General features: G+C 42.5%; 1 protein-coding gene across 3 annotated transcripts in view; it reads right to left on the bottom strand.

The window, feature by feature from the left end:
• GRK4 (G protein-coupled receptor kinase 4) overlaps positions 1-23,926 on the bottom strand; it is a 265,726-nt gene that overhangs the window by 124,905 nt on the left and 116,895 nt on the right. For all 3 annotated transcript variants that reach the window (XR_011317018.1, XM_069744743.1, XM_069744744.1), the window contains exon 2: positions 10,166-10,261. Coding sequence is in view for 2 of the 3 variants with exons in the window: in XM_069744743.1 (XP_069600844.1) it covers positions 10,166-10,261 (96 nt within the window). In the remaining variant the exon portion in view is untranslated. The remainder of the gene's footprint in view (positions 1-10,165; positions 10,262-23,926) is intronic.

Below are 23,926 nucleotides of genomic sequence, written 5' to 3'. Positions count from 1 at the left end.
TTTATAAGTTAACATCTGCAGCCAAACATATGCTGTTAAAGATATGTCAGCTTATAAACATGAATGACGCAAGCCCTTAGTAAGCAGCAGAGTAATTGGAGGATAAGAGAGAGGGAGACGGCTCGAAAACAGATGTGTCCGCTTATTAATTTACAAGCCTTAAAAAGGGGGGGTGGGGGAGATGAAGAGTAAAATCTAAACTTTTAACCCCTTTCTTTTATGGCTAAATCAGCATGTATTCCATGGAGAGAGTCCGGTATTTAAAAAAAATATATAATAAAGGATCTACTCAACTTTTTAAACACAACCATTACCTTTTCCTCTCGGTTTTCTTTTTTTTTTTTTATAGCGTATGTGTTATGTTGTGTCTGCAGGAGCGCACTGCTCCTCTGCCTCTGGAGGGGGGGACACTGTGCTCCTGAATATTGAGATTTCGGAGAAACAGCACGATTGAGCCGCCGGTCTGAACTGTAGGCTCTTCATTGCTTCTAGTAGAAGCAGCTTTGCTTCAGAATCATTGGAAAAGCACAGGTCAGAATTGAAGCTCTCCGGATCCAGAAAGTTTGAGGGCAGCACTTGAAAGTTGTATAGCAAAGAGTTGACGTGAGCGGCGCTCCTTGCCTAGGAAACCGACTCTTCTGATCGACTGCAGAGGTGGCCGGTAACCTAGACATTGTGCAATTTCCTTCTCCTTCGGAGTATACTGCTCGGCTTGTACACTTTTCAATTTTGACCATTTATGATGTTGAGACAAACCCTTTAAGTAAAACTGACCTAAGACCTATAGGAATATTTCCAGGCTGTGCTTTGGTGGGTCTTAAAATTTCCAACGATGAGAGGTATTGGTATGTAGGAAAAAAGTAATGGTAAGTGACGTATCGTTGCATAGTCAGGTGAGTTTATGTAACTTGTAAAAGGAGAGAACATGGGCATCATTTCCTATTGGGAAAAAAAATTCCTAAAAACTTAGGGTTCCCCCCCCCCCCAAACCCTCTTCACCCAGTCTCCCCTTGCACCAAACATTTTACAGTGCAGTCGAGTGGCAGTATAGCACTGAAAACGTATGACATGAGAATGGCGCGGGTTTAGGACCAGAGACGAGGCCATCAGCAGCTCCAAAACCGGCCATTTAATCCCTTACACGCCCCTTAGCGGGAGAATGAAATGCTGGCTTATAAGGTAAAGCGGAGAATGCTTGTTCCGTGTAAACTAAGAGCAGCGTGATGTAGGGGAGAAGATCCTGATTCCTGAGATGTGTCACTTATTGGACTACTTGGTGCAGTTTTGATAAAATCCCTGTTTTCTCTGCTGTAGATGTAGCAGACCTCAGAATGCTGAGGTCTGTATAACCCCGCCTGTTATGATCTGGTGGCCTAGGAGCAGCATGAGACGTACTCTGGAGAAGGTGGTACCTGTACTGACCGCAGACCCTGAACTTAGCACCGCAACTAGAAGTAGCCGTGGGATGTACCTAACACACCCTAGACACCTCGACACAGCCTAAGGACTAACTTCCCCTAAAGATAGAAACAGGAAAACTATCTTGCCTCAGAGAAAATCCCCAAAGGATAGACAGCCCCCCACAAATATTGACTGTGAGAGGAGAGGGAAATGACATACGCAGACTGAAATCAGGATTTAGCAAAGGAGGCCTTTCTAGCTAAAAAGAAAGACTAGGACAGAGTACTATGTGGTCAGTATTAAAACACTAGAAAATATCCACCACAGAAAATACAAAACACCACATCTGACTAAAGACATGGAGGGTATATCTGCATCTCCAGAGATACAGCTTGGCTGCAAAAAATCCTTACACAGACAAAGCTGGACAAGACAAAACATGAAAATGCACTGAACTATAAGGCCCACAGAATGTGGACAGCAAAAACAAAGCCAGAACTTATCTTTGTTGAAAAGAACAGCAAAACAGGAGAGACCAGGTAGGGATGTGAATCCTCCAAAAACAATGGACAACTGGCACTGACTAAAGGATCAATCAAGACTAAATAGCCCAGTCCAAATTACAATAAGTGGACACACCTGATAAATGCTGCGATCCAAAGACAGCAGCACTACCACTCATTACCACCGGAGGGAGCCCAAGAGCAGAATTCACAACACCCGCCCACACCACTGATTGGCACCTTCGTGTACACTCATTAATCTGCCAATCAGTGGTGGGGGCGGGTTACACAGATTAGCTAGACTGCCTTGCACAGGACACCTAGTCCTATACTGATAATCTCCTGGTGATAAAACACTGATTGTATTTAAAAAAAAAACACCAAGCTGCTGAGCAAGTGACATCTCTGCAATCAGGGTCTCTGCCCCAACATCATGTTGCTCTCAGATTAAAAGGCAAAAACCTGCTGACAGTTTCCCTTTAAAGAGCTTCTTCTACTATACATCTATATACAGATAATTTTTTTCGCATAGTAAATTCACAGGTCAGATTTTATATCGAAAATCATTTCATGCTACATCGAGCTCTGTAGGTATGGAAGCATTTCCCCCCTAGAAGCACTGATCTGTAGCCAGGCAGGAGATAAAGGGGTGACGTCAGAATCACTTGGAAAAATATGAACCAATTCTATAAACAATAGAGGATAAAGCAGCCAAACAAAAGTAGGCAAAAAAAACGCCCCGAAGAATAAAAAGGGAACATTCCTGTTCATTTAACATAAATAAAAATATTAATTCAAGCTCCTTTATTCCGAAAGACAAATCTAAGGAAAACATTTCAGTTTTTGGCGTCTAGCACTCTTAGAGATAAGGCGGCTCACGCAAGCACGGTCATTAGCTGCACCAGGCCAGAGAGAAGAAATCTAAAAATATTCTGTAATATTCTGACGTTCTTTGACGAGCTGGACTATTTAAAGGGGTTGTCCAGTCTTGGGGTTTATGTGACTGCAGACTTGTGAATCCTTAGAACGTGCAGTGTGCGAACTGTCAGGATTCTGTGAAGTCGGTAGTGCGACCCCATGTATGCAATTTGCTTACACGCGGTCAAATGCCAACTAGACATGCATGGCCTCGTTCAGTACAAGTGTATTGAGCGAGGCTTGACACGACTAGTTGGAATGTGGCTGGAAGTATGCAAATTAAGTGCACAACCCCTTCAAGCTGGCCATACACTTTCAATAGTTGGAGGTTCACCGCTCCCTCATACACATGCAGGCCCAGTACCGCAAGGCATAATCGGCACATGCTAATTGTGCGATAGATGGGACTTTATTTTTTTATTAATATTTGTTTTTTTACTTTTTTGTTCCAGTAGGAAGCACTTAAATTCTTAGATTTTTTTTACCATTATATACTGGAATATTCCCATTTTCCAACATAAATACAGCTGTTCGTGCATATAAAATGGCCAAAGGTTATGAAAAAAAAAAAGTTATAAAAATGCACCGTTATTTTCAGGGTACAATGTAGGGGGGGAATTATTAAAGAACCACATCAAAAAGGAAAAACGTGAAGTGCTAAACTTTTTTTATAACCCAAAAGTGGCATAAAAATATCAACATGTCCCAAAAAACAAACACAAAAAAAAAAAAAAAAAACACACTTTACACTTTAATACAACAATGTTCCAAATAAAGAAACAAAAAGAAAAGGTGAGGCGAAATATAAATTAAAAAAAAAAAAAACTATACTTAAAAAAAAAAAAGTTACATATATTGCCTCCGGATAAAGGAGTATTCCGGTCACGGAGCATCTGTAAATAATTGCTCTCACAAGCTAATTACCTTATTTTGTCTCGTTACTAACAAAAACAATCCATGACCAAGCCATGAATACTTGAATTCATGACTTAGAACCTGCTCGGTTAATATTACCTGCGTGGCAAATACCTATGAGTAATGTTTGTTTGTTTTTTTTTTCCATGGTCTCATCAGCCGCTGCCACCGAGTCCAAAATGCGTCGCTCCATTCTGCTCTGCCAAGCGGTTTGGCCGCCTAATATATATATGTCCAACAGTGTCACAAGAAATTATTTTTGCAACTGGATTTCATTAGAAATTTTGTACCCTTTATTTCTGGTTCTTCGATTACCTGCAAGTTTAGCTTTGTGGTAATAAATCAGCTGAGAGAAGCTCAGAAAGAGAGAGTTACTAACTCCCTGGATTATTCAGAATGAGCTCACTGACGGATTCTCAGTGAACTCATTCTGCAGCCATCAATACACAGTGGGACACAGAAGCTACGAAAGGCAGAGGGTGCAAAATTCTTAATACTAATAACATGCTGCCGGTCACTGAATGTAAGCAGAGAGCTTGACTATATTCAGTGGACTCACAAGATCTGACCTTAAGAGACCGGCGGGAGATGTGGCACTGAGTACAGAGGAGCGGTGCTGGTCATGAGGGAGACAAAAAAAAAAGACCCATAAATAAGAGGTTGGTCAGTAGTCGGAAAACTTTTTAAAAGTCTAAACACGACACATTGAGTAACAATGAGAACGATGACCGAGTCATGCCCCAGTAAGAGGTTTAGACAGGAGTTGGACGGCGGATGAAAAGTAACGCGTTCCATCAAGGTTTTATTTCAATTCATACCTAAAAGCAAGAAAAAGAAGCCAAAAGACTCCCAACTTTGCAGAGATCAAAGCCCAGCTATAAAACCACTCACACAATGCTAGTAACCACTATCCACCCGACATTTATATATAAGGGTAATTCCAAGAATCTCCATGAAGCCTGAACTATGCAGAAGAGTCTTTTTTTGCTGAAAGGTCAAGAGGGGTAATCTGGTTTTCATACACCCCTTTAGGATCATCACAGTGATCAAAATTTAAAAAAAAAAAAAATAGTAAATCAAATCCCCCTTTGGGGTTAGGGTTGTGCAGGGAAAATGTTAGTTATTAACTACTTTGTGTGACACCACTGTCCGATTTAAGGGCGCACAAATTAAAAGTTTGATCATTGCAAAATTTTCAAAATTTTTGCAAAATATTTAGAATTGAGAGTCCTCAGTGGTTGATACCTTTTAATGACTAACTGAAAAGATGGTAACAAATTGCAAGCTTTTGAGACTACACAGGTCTCTTCATCAGCCAAAGACTAAAACAAATACTGAAGAATCACATATTTATGCACAACATAGTATAGAGAAAAAAAAAAAAAGAGGGGAAAAAACCATGGATAAGCCAGGTGACATGAAGCAGAATTACCAAGGGAGATAAATCGTTACGTCCATAAATATTGGGCCAATTCTTAGATAAGGATTGTTTTATTGTCCTGTGATTGGGGTCTCTGTTGTGATGACCCCAAATGGTCTGAGGGGCAAGTTCCTTAGTTGATGTAAAAAGACATAAATCCATGCAACACATTCATTCCTGCAGTGTGATTGTCAAAGGTCGTCATCAATTTATATTCACAGACTCTTCTGTCTCTTTGAGATTTGAAGCTACCCTTTAACACAAGTAATTTCATGTCCATAATATTATGATTTGGGAGACAAAAATGTATTGCCACAGGTAGATCCATTCTTTTTTCTCTTATTGTATGGCGATGAGAATTCATCCTTGTTCTCAGTTTCTGCCCTGTCTCCCCCACATACAGACCCCCAGTTGGACATTTGGTACATATAATTAGGTACACCACATTAGAAGTGATGCAGCTGAAAGTACCTGGTATACTGTAGTCCTGATGTGATTTGGTTATCTTTATCTTGTCCGTGGTCATTATAAATGGACAGGTTTTACATTTTTTCTGGTTGCAAGGAAAGGTTCCTGCAGCTGTTGGAGAGGACAGGGAGCTCTTGACAATGATGCTTCTTAGATTTGGGGGCTGCCTAAAACACAGTAGTGGGGGGGTCTGGAAAAATGGATTGTAAGCGGGCATCTTTTTGCAGTAAAGGTTGTAATTTCCGTGCAGCTCCCCTTAGCACCTCCAGATTTGGATTGTAGGTGACCACTAGAGGTACCCGGTTATTTTCTTCTTTAGCTTTGTAATGTAGCAGGTGATTCCTTGATATTCTGGTGGCTCTTGTGATCTGATTTTCAATTGTTCTTGGATGGTAGCCCTGATTCAAAAAGGTCTTTCTGAGGCGACCAAGGTGTTCATCCCTATCCATGGATTTGGAACAAATACGATTGTATCTGATGGCTTGGCTGTAGACAATAGAGTTTTTATATGGATGGAAACTGTCCCATTTAAGGTATGTTGGGCGGTCGATTGGCTTCTGATACAGGGATGTCTATATTTTATTGTTCTGCCGCTTAATTATGGTGTCCAAAAAGTTAATTTCAGTGCAGGAGTAGTTGAGTGTCAAGTTGATGGTTGGATGAAATTGATTAAACTGTTCATGGAGTGTATTTAGCTTTGGCTCAGACTCCGTCCAGATGATTAAAATATCATCAATGTAGCGGTAGTACGCCAGAGGCCTGATGGGACATGAGGACAGAAAGTCACTTTCAAGCTTGGCCATGAAAAGATTTGCATACTGTGGGGCCATTTTACTCCCCATTGCTGTGCCAGTCTCCTGTAGATAGATCTTCTTGTCAAACTCAAAGTAATTGTGGGTGAGGATGAATTTTATAAGTTTCACCACAGAATTTGCATCAGTCCCTGTGTTTTCCAGGAAGAATTTGCAGGCATGTAATTCATCCTGGTGTGGGATATTGGAGTACAAAGATTCCACATCGATGGTGGCCAGGATGGTTCCTTCTGGTAGAAGACCTATTGCTGATAGTTTATTCAATAAGTCAGTTGTGTCCTGAATGAAGCTGGGTGTATCTTTTACCAGGGGTTTAAGAATACCCTCTACCCATCCAGATATCTGCTCATTAGGGGTGCCCACACATGAAATAATGGTCTTCCTGGGTTTCCAGATTTGTGGATTTTGGAAATTGGCCCAATATTTATGGACGTAACGGTTTATCACTCATGGTAATTCTGCTTCATGTCACCTGGCTTATCCATGGTTTTTTCCCACCCTTTTTTTTTTCTCTATACTATGTTGTGCATAAATATGTGATTCTTCAGAATTTGTTTTAGTCTTTGCCTGATGAAGAGACGTATGTAGTCTTGAAAGCTTGCAATTCGTTACCATCTTTTCAGTTAGCTATTAAAAGGTATCAACCACTGAGGACTCTCAATTCTAAATATTTTTCTAGCTACTGGCTAACACGGTACCCAGATATATTTCTTTCTTGTATCAAAATTTTTGCCAAATTTAATTTTTTTTCATAAATAAACGCAAGACATATCGATTTAATTTTACCACTAACAAACTCAAAATCAGTGGTACATGTTGAAGCGTTCCAGAGAAATAACCTCAAGGTGACTGGTCAGAATTGTAAAAACTGGCTTGGTCACTAAGGAGTTAAGTATGGGGGGTGGATCAATCAGGCTTTAGGCTATGTGCACACGTATAATGGTCCACTGCAGATTTTTCCGCAGCAGATTTGATAAATCTGCAGGGCAAAAACTATGCATTTTTGCAGCAGATTTACCGCGGTTTTTTCTGCGGATTTCACTGCGGTTTTAAAACTGCGGTTTTCTATAGGAGCAGCTGCAGAACCGCTGCGGAATCCGCAGAAAGAAGTGACATGATGCGGAATTTAAACCGCTGCGTTTCCGCGCGTTTTCTTCCGCAGCATGTGCACAGCGTTTTTTGTTTCCCATAGGTTTACTTTGTAATATAAACTCATGGGAAACTGCTGCGGAAACGCAGCTGTGAAAACATGTATGGAATAAAGTTAACAGGAGCCCACACAACCTTCAGGATTTGAAGAGTATTTCTGTGGAAGTATGGGCCAAAATAACACCAGAACAATGCATGCGACTAGTTTCTCCATACAGGAGGTGTCCTGAAGCCTCATCACAAATACTAAATATTAAATAAATTTCACTAAAGGTACCTTCACACTCAGCGACGCTGCAGCGATACCGACAACGATGTCGATCGCTGCAGCGTCGCTGTTTGGTCGCTGGAGAGCTGTCAGACAGCTCTCCAGCGACCAACGATCCCGAGGTCCCCGGGTAACCAGGGTAAACATCGGGTTACTAAGCGCAGGGCCGCGCTTAGTAACCCGATGTTTACCCTGGTTACCAGTGAAGACATCGCTGGATCGGTGTCACACACGCCGATCCAGCGATGTCAGCGGGAGATCCAGCGACGAAATAAAGTTCTGGACTTTCCTCAGCGACCAACGATCTCCCAGCAGGGGCCTGATCGTTGGTCGCTGTCACACAGAACGATTTCCTTAACGATAACGTTGCTACGTCACAAAAAGCAACGATATCGTTATGTGTGAAGGTACCTTAAGTCACTAAGCTTATTCAATACTTTTTTCCTATGTCATCTCTCAGTATTTCTCTCTCTCTCGCTGTATATATATATATATATATATATATATATATATATATATATATATATATATATATATATATATATATATATATACATACACATACATACACATACATACACACACACCGTATTTTCCGGCGTATAAGACGACTGGGCGTATAAGACGAACCCCAACTTTTCCAGTTAAAATATAAAATCTTCTCAAAAGTCGGGGGTTGTCTTATATGCCGGGTGTCGTCTTATAGGGTGGGTGCGGAGCAATCTGCGGTTGACGTATATAGTGGGGGAGACTGGTCCCGATGACGAGGTGAGGGAGCGCCTCACCAGGAAGGTGTAAGTGAAGCGTCAGCGTCTGGGATGCTAGGAGTATGGAAAAAAGAGAGAGCGATGCTGTGCCTAGAAAAACACTCCTCTTTCACTCATCTGGCTCGCCCTTGTATCCTATTATCTCCTTCTCTGCCTCTGCTTCACTTACACCTTCCCGGTGAGGTGCCCCCTCACCTCGTCATTGGGACTGCTCCCCCCACAATATGCGGCGACCGCAGATTACTCCCCATCTGCCCTATAAGACGACACCTGGCGTATAAGACGATACCCGACTCTTGAGAAGATTTTCAGGCGTTAAAAAGTAGTCTTATACGCCAGAAAATACAGTATGTATGTATATATATATATATATATATTACACACACATACACAGTATATATTTATTTTTATTTTTTTGAAGATTCTCTTTCAGAGATCACAAGCAGAGATCTTGAAAAAGATATCAAATGTTTTCAAAGTCCATAAAGTGTCATTAGACAACAAATTTGCTTTTAAACGTAAATCCATGACCAGAATTGCCCCTGTCTTATTGCTTCAACTATCAGAACAAAAATGTTCTATGGTGTGGACAGTATGTTAAGGTTTGATTTTTTTTCTTTCATCACCTACGAGAGATGAAAGCAGTCATTCCACTTTAGACATTTAGGTAATCCCTGACAAGAGGGGCATCAGTGACCAGCTTCTATGAGAGATGCAGAAACTTTTGTAATTGCAGCCTCCGCTCTATTGGATTTCTGATATATGGCGATCAATAGATATAAAAAAAATTTTTAAAAAAATTGATATATGATTGATATATTTGACTTGTACATTCCCCTTTAAAAATGATAAACAAATTAAAGGGAACCTGTCATCAGTTTTGGTCCGATGGGTGTCGCTCTTCTTGATCAGCGCCTCCCTTCTTCTTGCGATGCCGTCCTCCTGCTTGCTTCGAGTAGATGACTCGTCCTTACGTCATCCACACAAGATCCCGGACATTGCGCTCCTGCGCAGGTGTACTTCTCTGCCCCGTTGAGGGCAAAGCACATTCCAGAAGTGCAGGAAAAGGTCAAAGAGCCCCGATGCCTCAACAGGGCAGAGAAGTACTACTGCGCAGGAGCGCAATGACGAGGAGACTCTGTGGATGACGTAGGGACGCGTCATACACATGAACCAAGAAGGAGGACGGCATCGCACGAAGAAGGGTGGCACCGGGCCAAAACCAGCGACACCAATCGGACCGGACCGCCCTGCAGGTGAGTATAATAAAAGTTGTTTTTCTTCTCTTACAGGTCGGGTTGGGGGCAGATATACAGTATTATAGAATGCAATATATCAGTCCTGAAACGTGATGGCCGAATCTGGTATCGAACAAAACTAGTGACAGGTTCCCTTTAAGATTCTTGATGGAGCCACACAGCCTAATATGGCTCCCATCACAACAAGGAATAGAGAGGACACATTGGGTCATTTATTACAACTCGGTTGACTCAGGTATAGTTAATCCACACAGAAACATGGAGTATGACGCTCCACGTACTCACCCACTGAATGGCGGAGTTCTTCACACTGGCTTATGTGTGGCAGCCTCAGCATCTCCTTCCATTTCTTGCTGCGTCCATTCCTTTTGCCTCCTCCACCTGTCACAGATAGATTTCATTATACTTTTAGCTCACTTATTGTGTTTGACCAATCAAAACATTAAAAGTAAAAAAAACAAAAAACCATGACAACAAGACAGGTAACCGTAAATCCATTTTTCAAATTCACCCTTAATGGGAAAAAAATAATTCAGAATATTTATCGTATCAAAGAGAAGCATAAAATAAAAAAAGGGGGTAGGCGGCAGTCAAGCCTTTTAACAGAGGAGGTTTTATACATAATGAGCACATCTTATGCTACCGTATAGTCATCCTATGTTGTCCTTAATGTTAAAAGGGTTTTCCAAGTGATGAAAATTAGCTATAAAAAGGTTCAGACCAGGTGAAAACAAAAGAAATTACGTGCAAACTGATCCTTATTTCGGAGCTCATTCAAAGCCGCTGGTCTATGCTTTTCAGTCCCAACCTATAGAAATGGCCAGAAATACCAGACCAGCCAATCACTAGCCTCATCGATGACCCTCCTCCACCAGTGACTGTATGAGCAGGCATTTTGGCTATGTCAAGGACAGGTCAAGAAAGCATAAACCAGCAGGGACAGAGTGACCTACGGGGATCCGGACAGAGTGATCAACGGGGATCCGGACAGAGTGACCTACGGGGATCCGGACAGAGCGACCTACGGGGATCCGGACAGAGCGACCTACGGGGATCCGGACAGAGCGACCTACGGGGATCGGGACAGAGCGACCTACGGGGATCGGGACAGAGCGACCTACGGGGATCGGGACAGAGCGACCTACGGGGATCTGGACAGAGCGACCTACGGGGATCGGGACAGAGCGACCTACGGGGATCGGGACAGAGCGACCTACAGGGATCGGGACAGAGCGACCTACGGGGATCGGGACAGAGCGACCTACAAGGATCGGGACAGAGCGACCTACAGGGATCGAGACAGAGCGACCTACAGGGATCGAGACAGAGCGACCTACGGGGACTGGGACAAGTGACGTATACATTTTAAAACTTACAGAAGTATTAACTATTGCTTTCATGTTTATTTCATTAAATCAAGAGTACACATGAACATAAGCAGCTTTGTAATACATCTCATCAGAGAAATCTGCTTCTTTCTCCTCCTCGACTGATCCATCATTCTCGATTCATAGGTATAATCGGTCTTCAGTTAATACAGACTTTCCCACTACGGAGATAAGAGATGACAGCTGGTGCTCCAGAAGATCTTTGGAGAACAGTAACTGACATTTCATTAGAACTTGCAACAGGTCTGTGTCTGCCTCCCCCATAGGATTTTAAAAGCACCAACATCTGTCTCCAATGGAGGAGGGAGGAGCTAGAGACATTCTGCTGTAAGGTCTCCATAGAACTTTACGAGCACCAACGGTCATCTCTCTCAGTTATGGGAAAATCTGACAGATTTTTACCTATGAATTGATAATTTCAAGAATGAAAGATCGGTCCAGGAGGAAAAAGAAGTGGATTTCTCTAAGATATATTGCAAAGGTTTCTTATTTTTACATGTACTATTCTTTTCAGGGGGGGAGGATAATATATATAATTTTTTTGAATAGTAAATGGTTAACTTTGTGCCTTTGACCCCATAGTATTGGCAGATTTCTCCAGCTAGGAATGTGATGGGGGAGTAGAGGGTGCCTGGCCTTAAGAGACAGACGGTCCTTTAAATCTTCCAAACCTCTGGCCAAACCCTGAAGGATTCTCGCAGACTTGAGAAGGATCCCACCTCACAGGGAGCGTTCCTGCTCTTACGTCGTTTCTGTTCTTGCAGGAACAGTATCATTTACATTCTGAAAACCGCTTTTTTCAACTACAGCCAGTAATAACATTACATCGAGTCTCGTGCCAAAACATTTCAAATCAGGGGCAGGATTGTCTCCCGAAATGACCCCTTCATTGTCTAATGCAGATATTTTTTTTTTAATTATTATAATTATTTCCTAAACCTTTTTTTATTATTTTGTTTAAATAAAATTCTCAGATTGGTATTTTGCATTGGAAATTTTTGATTCCGACATACAGTTCAATAGAAAAGCATAGAAAAAAAAAAATAATGCTCCTATGGATTAAGACAAATTTACTCCAAGCACTTAAAAGGGATATTCCACTGTTAAAACTTAGCAATATCATCAGTGCTTTTACCTCGCGCTGCGTCACCTCTCCCAGTGGTTGGTTACAGGGCTGCAGTTGTCACAGCGTAAATGCAGCATGTGACCGCTGCAGCCAATCGCTGGTCTCTCTTGTTGATCCCAGTGATTGGCTGCAGCAGTCATGCACTGTAGACCACACATCATCGCTAGAGCCATGTCGTGAAGCACTGGAGCAAAATGGATATAATTTTTTTTCGTTCTAGGCGTGGGTTTATTCACACAGTATGTGGATTTTCCAAAAGAACTGCTTCAAAAAAGAAAAAAATCCTGTGTGAACACACCCTTAAAGATTTTTATTACCATTATTATTTTTAATCAAAGACACCTTTTTTTTTTTAATGCGCTCCTCTCTTCTGGCAAACCGCAATTAATCCAGGTCCTGCTCTTGTCATCCCCCAAAATAATTAGTTTAATTAATAGATTTTGCGAGAGCCAAGCAGGCATTTCCCCCTATTGCTCTCTATTCTGCCTAATTGTTGTTTTTGAGTGGATCTGTGAGGTCCATGTGCTCGGAGACAACCCCTTTAATATACCGTAATTTAAAAAAAAAAAAGTTTTAAAAAAAAATAGTTTTGTTGCATTTTTATGGCTTTTTTTGCTTTGATTCAGTAGTCAAATTTGAAACTTTGTTTTGAAGATTTGACACGTTGCACATGTTTCTGCTTGGAAAACAAAACAGCGCCGTGCGCACTCCAGTGGCTTCACAATGATATGAAAAGGAAGATTTTTTAAAGAGTATTTGAAGTGGTTTTCATGAGGATTTTGGAGCAGAAAAAAAAGCTCCAAAATCCTCATAAAAAACTGGCAAAACTTACCCTAATTGAGAATGCTGGCTACATTCACACAACTTTCCGGTGTTTTTTTCGGAGAGCACACAAACCCGCAGAATTTCATTAAGCCACATACACACATCAGTTTTAAAATCAGATCCGGACTGAGAGCCGGTTTCATTCTCATGCGCTTTGCAGATCAGACTCGATCACTAAATGGGGATCCGTATAAAATGGATCAGTAGGAGGCAGATGTGCAGTACCCTGCCGGGGCCACTATCCGAAGACGGCGCAGCTCTGTAATGGAGCATTTCCGGCCAGCGGCCACTGCCGCCATCAATAATAGCTGAACGGAGGGGGTGCCGGATTTTGGACCCCAACTGATCAGACATTGGTGACCTATCCTGAGGACAGCTCAATGATAAAGTAGTGGACAACCCCCTCTATCGTGTGCACATACCGAATAAAAAAAACAGTACTGAAGAGTCCTAAGGGTATGTGTGCCAACCATTATTTTTATGGATAGATTACTTACTCATTCCTATCATTGTGCCTTTTTATGAAATTATTATTTTTTTTAACGGACCAAAAAAAAAAAAAAAAACACCCAAAAAATGGAGACACGACCTACCCTGATCTGTGTCGAGGATCAAACTCGCCAATTCAAGTCAATAACCCGGGGTGAAAAACGGATAGAACACAAAAGTCATTAGTAAAAACACAAAAAACAGATGATACCAGGATTGTAAAAACTGATATATGGACCAAAAATGGATTCGGCGCATAAACCATTTTTCACGTATGAAAAAAAAACATCAAAAAATAATCTGTGCAACCAACCCCAGGGTATGTGCACAATGAGGGTAGTTTTTAAGGTTTTTCGGAGAAGAAACTGAGCGGAAACTCTCCAAACCCTCTACAAAAATGCAAAACTTTAAAAAAAAAAAAACTTGGGGTATTTATTGCTGAGTTTTTGCAGCCAAAATTGGGCAAAAACTCGGTGTGCCCATAGTCTTAGCCGCTCCGCCCAATAGGGCAGTGTGCACAGGTTTCCTTGTGCACAGGTTTCCTCCACGCGGGAAGGCGTCCAGCCTTCATTCCTGACGGAGAATGAGCTTCTCATGGGATGAAATGTCAGCAGGTGTGAGTGACCTCAGTGGTCTCCACAAAGTATTTAACACTTCTGGGTTTTTGCTTCAATGCAGTCAAACAGATCTGGAATGAATTAGCCGTTTCCAAGATGGGAAAGAGCCAAGTATACAAAAGGTACGAGAGCTGGAATGACAGAGGCAAACACGGCTCATCCGGGCAGCCCAGCCAAAGCACACAGGCTGCGTGCGGACCTCCAGCTTCTCCCTGCACCACCGCGCCGCCGCACATCACCCTGACCTCATGGTGAACATGGAAGAATGAGGGGGATCCACACGGCGGGTCACAAAAGGTTTTCTCATGGGTGAAAACATGGACAAACAAAAAGTCTAGATCCACATAAAGCTCGAAACATAAACCACGAACACTGAAAATCACAAAACAGGAGTTCATTATGAACTGAAATGTGTGAATCAGAAAACTTCCCAGGATTTAAATAAGGTTTTTATGTGAAATATATATTTATTTAAAACAATTTAGTTGTGTTTTTTAAATTTCCAACATCACTATCTGTATACAAACAAAAAAATTTTACATTTGTCACCCCGGCCGTTAGTCCCAATTCTACGTTCACACTTCATGTTCTGCACAGATGACTTTTTGGCAGACAGGATTACAATGAACGAGATCTGATCACACATTTATATACAGTAGACAACACAGGATCCACCATTTACAATAGGTGATGTCACAGCTCACCTCCTCCTCCTGTACAATCACTGATAATACCTCTATATACAGCAGATAACACAGGATCCACCATTCACAATAGGTGATATCACAGCTCACCTCCTCCTCCTCCTGTACAATGACTGATAATACCTCTATATACAGTAGATAACACAAGATCCACCATTCACAATAGGGGATGTCACAGCTCACCTCCTCCTCCTCCTGTACAATGACTGATAATACCTCTATATACAGTAGATAACATAGGATCCACCATTCACAATAGGTGATATCACAGCTCACCTCCTCCTCCTCCTGCACAATGACTGATAACACCTCTATATACAGTAGATAACACAAGATCCACCATTCACAATAGGGTATGTCACAGCTCACCTCCTCCTCCTCCTGTACAATCACTGATAATGCCTCTATATACAGTAGATGACATAGGATCCACCATTCACAATAGGTGATGTCACAGCTCACCTCCCCCTCCTGTACAATGACTGATAACACCTCTATATACAGTAGATGACATAGGATCCACCATTCACAATAGATTTCACAGCTCACCTCCCCCTCCTGTACAATGACAGATAACACCTCTGTATACAGTAGGTTACACAGAGCCATTGAGCACAGTGATCTTTCCAAGGGTCATTTTCATCACTTAACTCAGGAGGGGTGAGAATAAACTTCTTCCATAACTCCTCAGCAGCGCCACAGGCTGATCGCCTCCATGTCACGCCGCATTGATGCAGTAATTGATGCAAAAGGAGCCCGACCAAGTATTGACTCCATTTACTGAACATTCATTTCATTTCGGATTTTAAACTCATTTTTTCGAGCTGGTGTTATAAAGTATTCTAATTTACTGAGATAATGACTTTTGGGTTTTCATTGGCTGTAAGCAATAATCATCAATATTAACAGAAATAAACACTTGAAATAGATCACTCTGCTTGTACTTACTCTTTATAATATAGGAGTTTCACTTTTCGTATTGAAGAACTGAAATAAATTAACTTTTTGACGATTTTTTAATTTTGTGAGATATATAGATATACATCACTTAATCTCCCCTTCATACTAGATTTGTGTCATTCGTGAACTTTCGGCCAGGGCGCCTGACTACCGACTGTTCCAAACACAAGATTACAGCCAGCAGAGTTAATGCAACCCTTCGACATAACACAACAAAACATGGAAACATTTTCTTTCTGAAGTTCAATGTGCCCTGGATACTAAACATTTATAAGTCTCCGCTCACAAGAAGACCACACAACATCTTCAATCAAAAAAAAAAACAACACAAAATAAAACTCTTAAGGAGAAAATGGCTGCAAGATCAAATTAAAGAGGAATTTCAAAGCCTCCTCTCTGTAAATCGTGACGCGTTGTCCATCTTGAGCCAAGAAAGTTGCTCCAACCTCCCCATATTTTAACAATCTTTCTGCTTTATTTTGCAATAATGTAACTAATACCATAAGCCAAAAAAGATTTTCATTGTTCAATGTGTTTGCTCCAACATTTTTTTACGTAATTTGTGACACTTTATTATTGTAAAAGCCTATGACAAATTTATTGATGTTTTGCTTTATTTATTGCACTTTTTTTTTCTTTTTTTACCTTTACCAAAAAGTTAAAATTATATGAGGCCTGTCTACTCTATTGGTGTAAAGTACAACTTATTTATGATTGCATTTAAAGCAAAAAAGTGTACTCAAGACTTGTCATCGCTGTGAGCGTAGAAGATATACAACAGTAATGTATCATGCAGAAGAAAGTCCCAATTTGAGCAAAGTCCAATACTTAATGGGTTGCCCAGGCTTGGGCTTCAAATATTCAGTGAGTCCATGTAATTGTAGACTTGTGAATCCTCAAAGCGCGCAGTCAGGATTCTCCTTTCCTGGGGGAGAGATGATTTGCCCACTTCCAGACACATTACGACTAGTCGTGTCTGGACTTGCTCAATTCACAGGTCTAGTCAGCAGGTGACTGAACGTATGCAAATCGCATACTTCTGGACAAGCGCCTGCCTGCTCCAAGTGCCGGCACCAGAGAATCCTGACAGCGTGCACTGTGCGTGATGTGAGGATTCACAAGTCTTCAGTGACTGCAATCTGGAACCCAAAGTCTGAGCAGCCCCTTTAACGCATGGCATTTGAGATATCGACATAGGGCTCTTTTCTTAAGTTTTTTTTTCCGGCCTTAGGATATAAGGCTGCAGCCACTTTAAGTGACTGCAGACTTCTGAATCCCCACATCATGCTTCGAGGATTCTCCAGTATCTATGCCAGGAACAGATGGCAATTGAACTACAAGTATTTTTGCATACTTCTGGACACATTCAGACTAGACCTGTTCGGCCTCTCTCAATACACTTGCATTGAGCGAGGTTGTGCACGTCTAGTCGGCATGGGACAAAATATATGCAAATCACATACTTGCAGCCAAGCTTCCGGCACCAGCAAAGGAGAATCCTCACAGCGAGCAGTGCGGGCTCTGTAAGGATTCACAAGTCTGCAGTCACAGAGTGCCTGCAGACTTGCACCCTAAGGTGGGAAATTTTCCAATGAATATACATAAAAAGTCTCAAGCTCTTTTCTAACACTGGGAAGTTTATTACCAAACATTAAAAATGCATTGGTGCTATTTGCTTGTTCAGTTGTACATGTCCAGTTGGTTGAAGAGAAAATTTGCCTCTATTACCAGAGGGCATAAGATTGGAACGGAGGGCAAAGAAGAAAAATTAAACTGTTCCACAATCAGAGGCACCAGCCGATTGGTGAAGGTGCCCAGTTTAATTTTAAGGAAACCATTGAAAGATTCACTTTTAAGACATTTGGTCAGACATTTTTTTATTTTTAGGGTACGTAAACTGGCCAGCGCAGTCGATATCTGGGCATTATCTGGGGGCAGTAGTGTTTAAAATGGTTAATATGGCACGTTCAGAGATCTGGCACTAAACAAACGATTCTCTTACAGCCGTGAACAGAGACGTACATCTTCCTGAAGTGCAGCGTCAGGGAAAAAGGCGTCCAGCCTGCATGACCGAACCTATTTATATACGAAGAAGCGTAGATTTTCCGTTTCGAGGCCGCGCGCCTCGTATGTTTGGGCTTCAGTCATGCGGCGTTGTGTTTCCCAGAAGTCACCTTACTCACGTAACTCCTGGCCTTTTCACTCTGTTTATCCTTCAGGCAGAAGTGACATCCAAAAGCCACTCAGGGACGTCACCGCCATGTGTGCAGGGGATAGGAGAGAGGCTCGCTCCGAACCAAACGCGGCCTCCTGGGCTTTCATGGGACATCTGTGCTGGCGTTACGTCACAGCCATCTGTACTACACTGGCATGCACTGTATCGGGGAAGCGAGGAACTTGGGATTTTTTTTCTTGTAATGTAAACAACATTTGTAAAACCTTACACCATATTTACATTGGCCGGGAGCGCGGCTGTCGTACATGGCAGTCACTAGTGATGTCGCAAGACTGAAATGCCTCTGGATATTACCTTTAATCTATCCTTCCATATCTTTAATACAAAGCATCATAGATTATGGAAGTGGGGATGTAGCAGTGATGAAAGGGATTGTCTGGTTAGGGCCTCTGAGGTAATAAGGTCCCAATGAGGCAGAGCAGAGGGAAGTTATCACGCTGCAGGACTCAGTCTGATCATTCTTTTTTAAAGGCACTATGTAATATGGAGGGTTATCAGAGGCCACAAATTGTGAAGCCTTTCCATTTGGCCCCCAAAAAATCTACCCACAAAATTGTCTGGGCCCTATCACATATAAAAGGTGTCACTGATATGGCAGGCACCGCGTGGCTGTCCCTGTTGTGTGGGGAGAGTGGGGGGAGGGAATCGCGTGGCTGTCCCTGTTGTGTGGGGAGAGTGGGGGGAGGGAACCGCGTGGCTGTCCCTGTTGTGTGGGGAGAGTGGCGGGAGGGAACCGTGTGCCTGTCCATAATGTGCGTGGGGAGAGGGCAACGAGTGGATGTCCCAGTTGTGTGAGGTAAAGGGCAACGAGTGGATGTCCCAGTTGTGTGAGGTAAAGGGAAACGAGTGGATGCTCAAGTTTTGTGAGGGTGCACCATGTGCTTCTCCCTGTTGTGTGTAGGGGAGGGGGCACCTTGTGGCTGTCAGTGTTGTGAGTGGGCACTATGAGGTTGTACCTTGTAAAAGTGGGCCAATGTGTGGCTGTCACCTTCATTGGGGGCACTTTGTGGCTCTCACTGTCATGAGTGGTCATGTATCAAAGTCAGGGGGACCAAGTGTCACACTCACAGTTATGAGGAGGAACTGACACTTTCACAGTCATGGGGGGGCATGGACTGCTAGGATTAAACTGTTTGGCTGACAACAATGGGAGTTAGTGTTTTCATGTTCCCGCTTAGATGACACACCAAACATGTTGGCAATCACTGACCTTGTGCCGTAGATGGTAGCCGTTGGTCTGACGTGCGCATCATCAGTAGAGTGTGTCAGAATTCCAATAAAATTTTCATCTTTTGTGACCTGAACTATATTTATTACAATATTTGTTTTAGACACTTTCTATCCCTTTGTTGTCTGACAAAAGGCCTAGCTGAAATGGACCTAGGCCTAAAGCGTGGCACTGTGAGCCAAAATGCACCAAGATTTTGGCGCAAATTTCTGTCATAAAATAAGCCAACTAATGGCTTGTGCTAAATTAAGACTAGGCAGGCTAAAGATGAGCCAGATCAATCAAGCAGCCTCAACCTCTAAGATAAATCAGGAGCATATTAAAACTGTCTACTCCAAGTTTAACCTGTATATTGCTGGGTTCACATGAACATATTTCACGGTCTATGTAGGTACCACAAAGCCTGGATTACGGATATCACAACGTCAACCTGTAAGACTCATATGTGTCTATGAAGCACTACGTTAGATTGGGAGACCTGCGGTCAGTCTACATATTGTGGTCCATTTACGAACTGTGACATAAATCCGTGTGAACCTGAACTTAAAATGGTGCCCAGAGGAGCCCTTGGTCACACACCAAAAGTGCACAAAGGAGCCCTTAATCACACCAAGGGTGCCCAGAGGCCTCGGTCACACCAAGGGTGCACAAAGGAGCCCTTGGTCACACCAAGGGTGCCCAGAGGTGTCGGTCACACCAAGGGTGCACAAAGGAGCCCTTGGTCACACCAAGGGTGCATAGAGGAGCCCTAGGTTACACCAAAGGTGAACAGAGGAGCCCTTATCTGCATATGAAACAAAATTTCTCCTGACCTCCTGGAAAAATAAGGAAGTGAAATCTACACTGCAGGGACGAGTTTTTGGAGAAACGGACTACCTGTAGGCCAGGTGCACATGTTGCGATAAGTGGTGCGGATATTTCCGGTCTGGTTTTGGTAAATCCACAGGTAAACGGCACTGCGGATTACCTGCGGAATTACCGTGAGAATTCCTATTATGGAGCAGGTGTAAACAGCTTCGGAATCCACACAAAGAATTGACATGCTGCGGAATAAACAACGCTACGTTTCCGCGCGTTTTCCATAGGTTTAGATGGTACTGTAAACTCATGGAAAACCGCAGCAAAATACGCAACGTGTGCACATACCCTTAAGCTGTAGTTGGAATGAAGATGTAGCAATTAGAGTGGAGTGAATTTTTAAAAATTCGGTTCCGATTACGATCGGCAGCGAATATTGTTTTTGCAACATTCGCCGAACGTCATTGGAGTCAATGGGAGTAGAAATGAATATGTTTGGAATCGATCGTCAAACATGAATTCGGCACGAATAAGGTACCAATATGGCAAATTCAGATTCCGCCACCGATTCCAAACATATTCGCTCAACTCTAGTAGCAATCAATCGGATCACCGGTTTCATTCTCTAAACTAAAGGGATTAAAGCTGAAATCTGACAAGTTGCCATATGGAACACCTAGAGTTTTTGTCTGGACTTGCTTTCATATACGAGTCCCGATGTCTTGTTTGGAACGGTTTCTGGGGCGACCATTACAAAACACATAGTAAAAGCTATCTGTACTGCTCGTACTATAAAAACAGCCATACGTAGAGCCCCAGGAGCCTTCGCTCGGAGATCCGAGGAGAGCACCTGTCTGAAAAGTCTTATCAGTAACAATATAAACCATTACATGTTTGTTGAGGGATCATAAAAGCAATGAGACGCATGTCAGTGCTGCCAGTGTCAACATTACCCTCATGTTTCCAAGCTATCTCCATTTTAGAGGAGGCAGGAATAAAATTTTACTGTGTTGTCGGTTGAGCTCATTTAGGGGGAAGTCTGCACCATTACAAAAAGCAGCAACGAATTTGGTAGAAATGACCACGTGTCAATAAGTTACGTGCACGGATACCGGCGTTATCGTGTTATACAGACGGAGACAATGAGCTGGAAAGCAAAGTACGGTACATTTTCCAGAGCTTATCTTTACACTTAGTCGTGAAAAAAATGCTTTATCAAAAAGCAACTTTTTTACTGTTTGTTTAAGCCTAGAAGCAAATACTCATTTTAGCCTTTAAAAAAATGTATTTAAAAAATGGGGTCTTGTCATTAAAATTTTATGCCATCAGATCTTCGTAACAACTGGGTAGCAATAGATGCACCTTTCCAAAATATTAGCACATAATAAAGGAGATTGTCTATGTGTGCTTGGATCATGTCACAAATTTCATCCACCGAAAAATGGGACTCTTGCAAAGCCCCCTTCGAAACCACTTGGATTGATCTTCTTTCGGCCGGTATCTAACGTTTAAGCCAAGACAAGGGTCTACATTTATACCAAAATATATTTTTTTAAAAAGTCATAAATTTGTACAAAATATCTACTATATAATTGTCTCAGGGTCACTTCCGTCTTTCTGTCTGTCACGGATATTCATTGGTCGCAGCCTCTGTCTGTCATGGAATCCAAGTTGCTGATTGGTCATGGCAAAACGCCCACGACCATTGCCACGACCAATCAGTGACGGGCGCAGTCCGGCGGCAACACCGCCGCTTCATCCTCCCCGCAGTCAGTGCCCGCTCCGTACTCCCCTCCAGTCAGCGCTCACACAGGGTTAATGGCAGCGTTAATGGACCGCGTTATGCCGCGGTGTAACACTCCATTAACGCTGCTATTAACCCTGTGTGACCAACTTTTTTACTATTGAGGCTGCCTTTGCAGCCTCAATAGTAAAAAGATTTAATGTTAAAAATCATCATATACTCACATTCCGGCGCCTTTCCCGCTCCTCGCGACGCTCCGGTGACTGCTCCATGCAAGCGGCAGGTTCCGATGCAAAGATGGTATGCGACAAGGACCTGCCGTGACGTCACGGCCATGTGACCGCGACGTCATCACAGGTCCTGCGCCCATACCGACCCTGGGACCAGAAGCTGCCGAGTGCACAGCACGCAGGGCCAGGACTTCAACGGAGGGTGAGTATATGTTTATTTTTATTTTAAGTCTGTATACTACATGGCTCTGTGCTGTATACTCCGTCGCTGTGCAATACACTACGTGGCAGGGCAATACACTACGTGGCTGGGCAATACACTACGTGGCTGGGCAATACACTACGTGGCTGGGCAATATACTACGTGGCTGGGCAATATACTATGTAGGTGGGCAATATAATACGTGGCTGGGCAATATACTACGTGGCTGGGCAATATACTACGTGGCTGGGCAATATACTACGTGACTGGGCAATATACCACGTGACTGGGCAATATACTATGTGGCTGGGCAATATACTACGTGGACATGCGTATTCTAGAATACCCAATGCGTTAGAATCGGGCCACCATCTATTTTAGTTTATACTCTTCAACTCCGCCACTTCTTATATATGAAATGATAAATTGGATGCAAGCTATGCCAGTGCTACTTTTTAAGAATGATAGAACACTTTGAAAATGTAGATAAGAGACCAATGTGTCAACTGATACAAGTCACTGGCAATTTTTTTTGTGTGTGCAAATTTCAACTTTTTACGCACGCTACTAGTCACACTTCCCAATCTTAGAAAAAATGGAAAACCTATGTGAATGTCACTGTTACGGGTGAGTCAGGTGTGATAGACATTCATCCTGGATTCAGGTGTAGAAGGTCTTTTGAGTTTAGCTCAAGCACCTTCTTGATTTTTGCATCTGTTATGGAGTGATATCGTTCTCCCTCTATGACCCAATAGTTACCTACACCTTCTGCTGCTCATCACACACCTGTACTAAAGGTTTAAATACATTCAATTGCTGCAGCATGGTGCGGGCGTCAGCTCATACTTGCCTCAGTCTTGTTGGAAGTTCCAGCAGTCAGCTAGTGTCTTTACCGGAGGACCCTCGAAGGATAGCTGGCATGACATCTCGGTTGTCTTCACAAGCTAAGTGTTTTCCCTCCATCTGTCTTCCTCTCTGTCTTTAGTTTTAGTGGGGACTGACTAATGCTACACCTTGCCCTACCTATGTAGGGCCTATCGCTAGGGTCAGGCAGGCATTAGGTTCCTGGTCGGCGATAGGTGCAGAACCTATATAGGGACGTTTAGGGCAGACAGGGTCACTTTATATCTGCCTAGTGGTCTTCACTCTCCTCATTCCTAGTGTTTGGGCTTCTCCTTCCCTCTTCCCGTCGTTGTGCACTTTCTTATCCTTCATTCAGCGTGACAGTCACACAGTAAATGTAGAATTGTGTGTAAATTATGACTTTCTGCATGGTAGAAATGGTTGCACATAAATGTATATGGTCCATGCTGTTAAGACAGGTCTAGAATATGCTTACATAAGAATGAATTGATAAATTTGTATTTCACACCAAAAGGTTAACCATGATCCCTTTTTCTCATAACTGAAGATTAGTGTAGATTCTAAAAATGGAGTAATAAATCGCATAAAATATTAATAAATATGGCATGGATTCTCACATGCATTTTTCAAATGCA

Source organism: Ranitomeya imitator, chromosome 1 (genome assembly GCF_032444005.1).
Source record: "Ranitomeya imitator isolate aRanImi1 chromosome 1, aRanImi1.pri, whole genome shotgun sequence".
Classification (NCBI taxonomy): Eukaryota; Metazoa; Chordata; class Amphibia; order Anura; family Dendrobatidae; genus Ranitomeya; species Ranitomeya imitator.
This window is presented reverse-complemented; position numbering and strand designations above follow the sequence as displayed.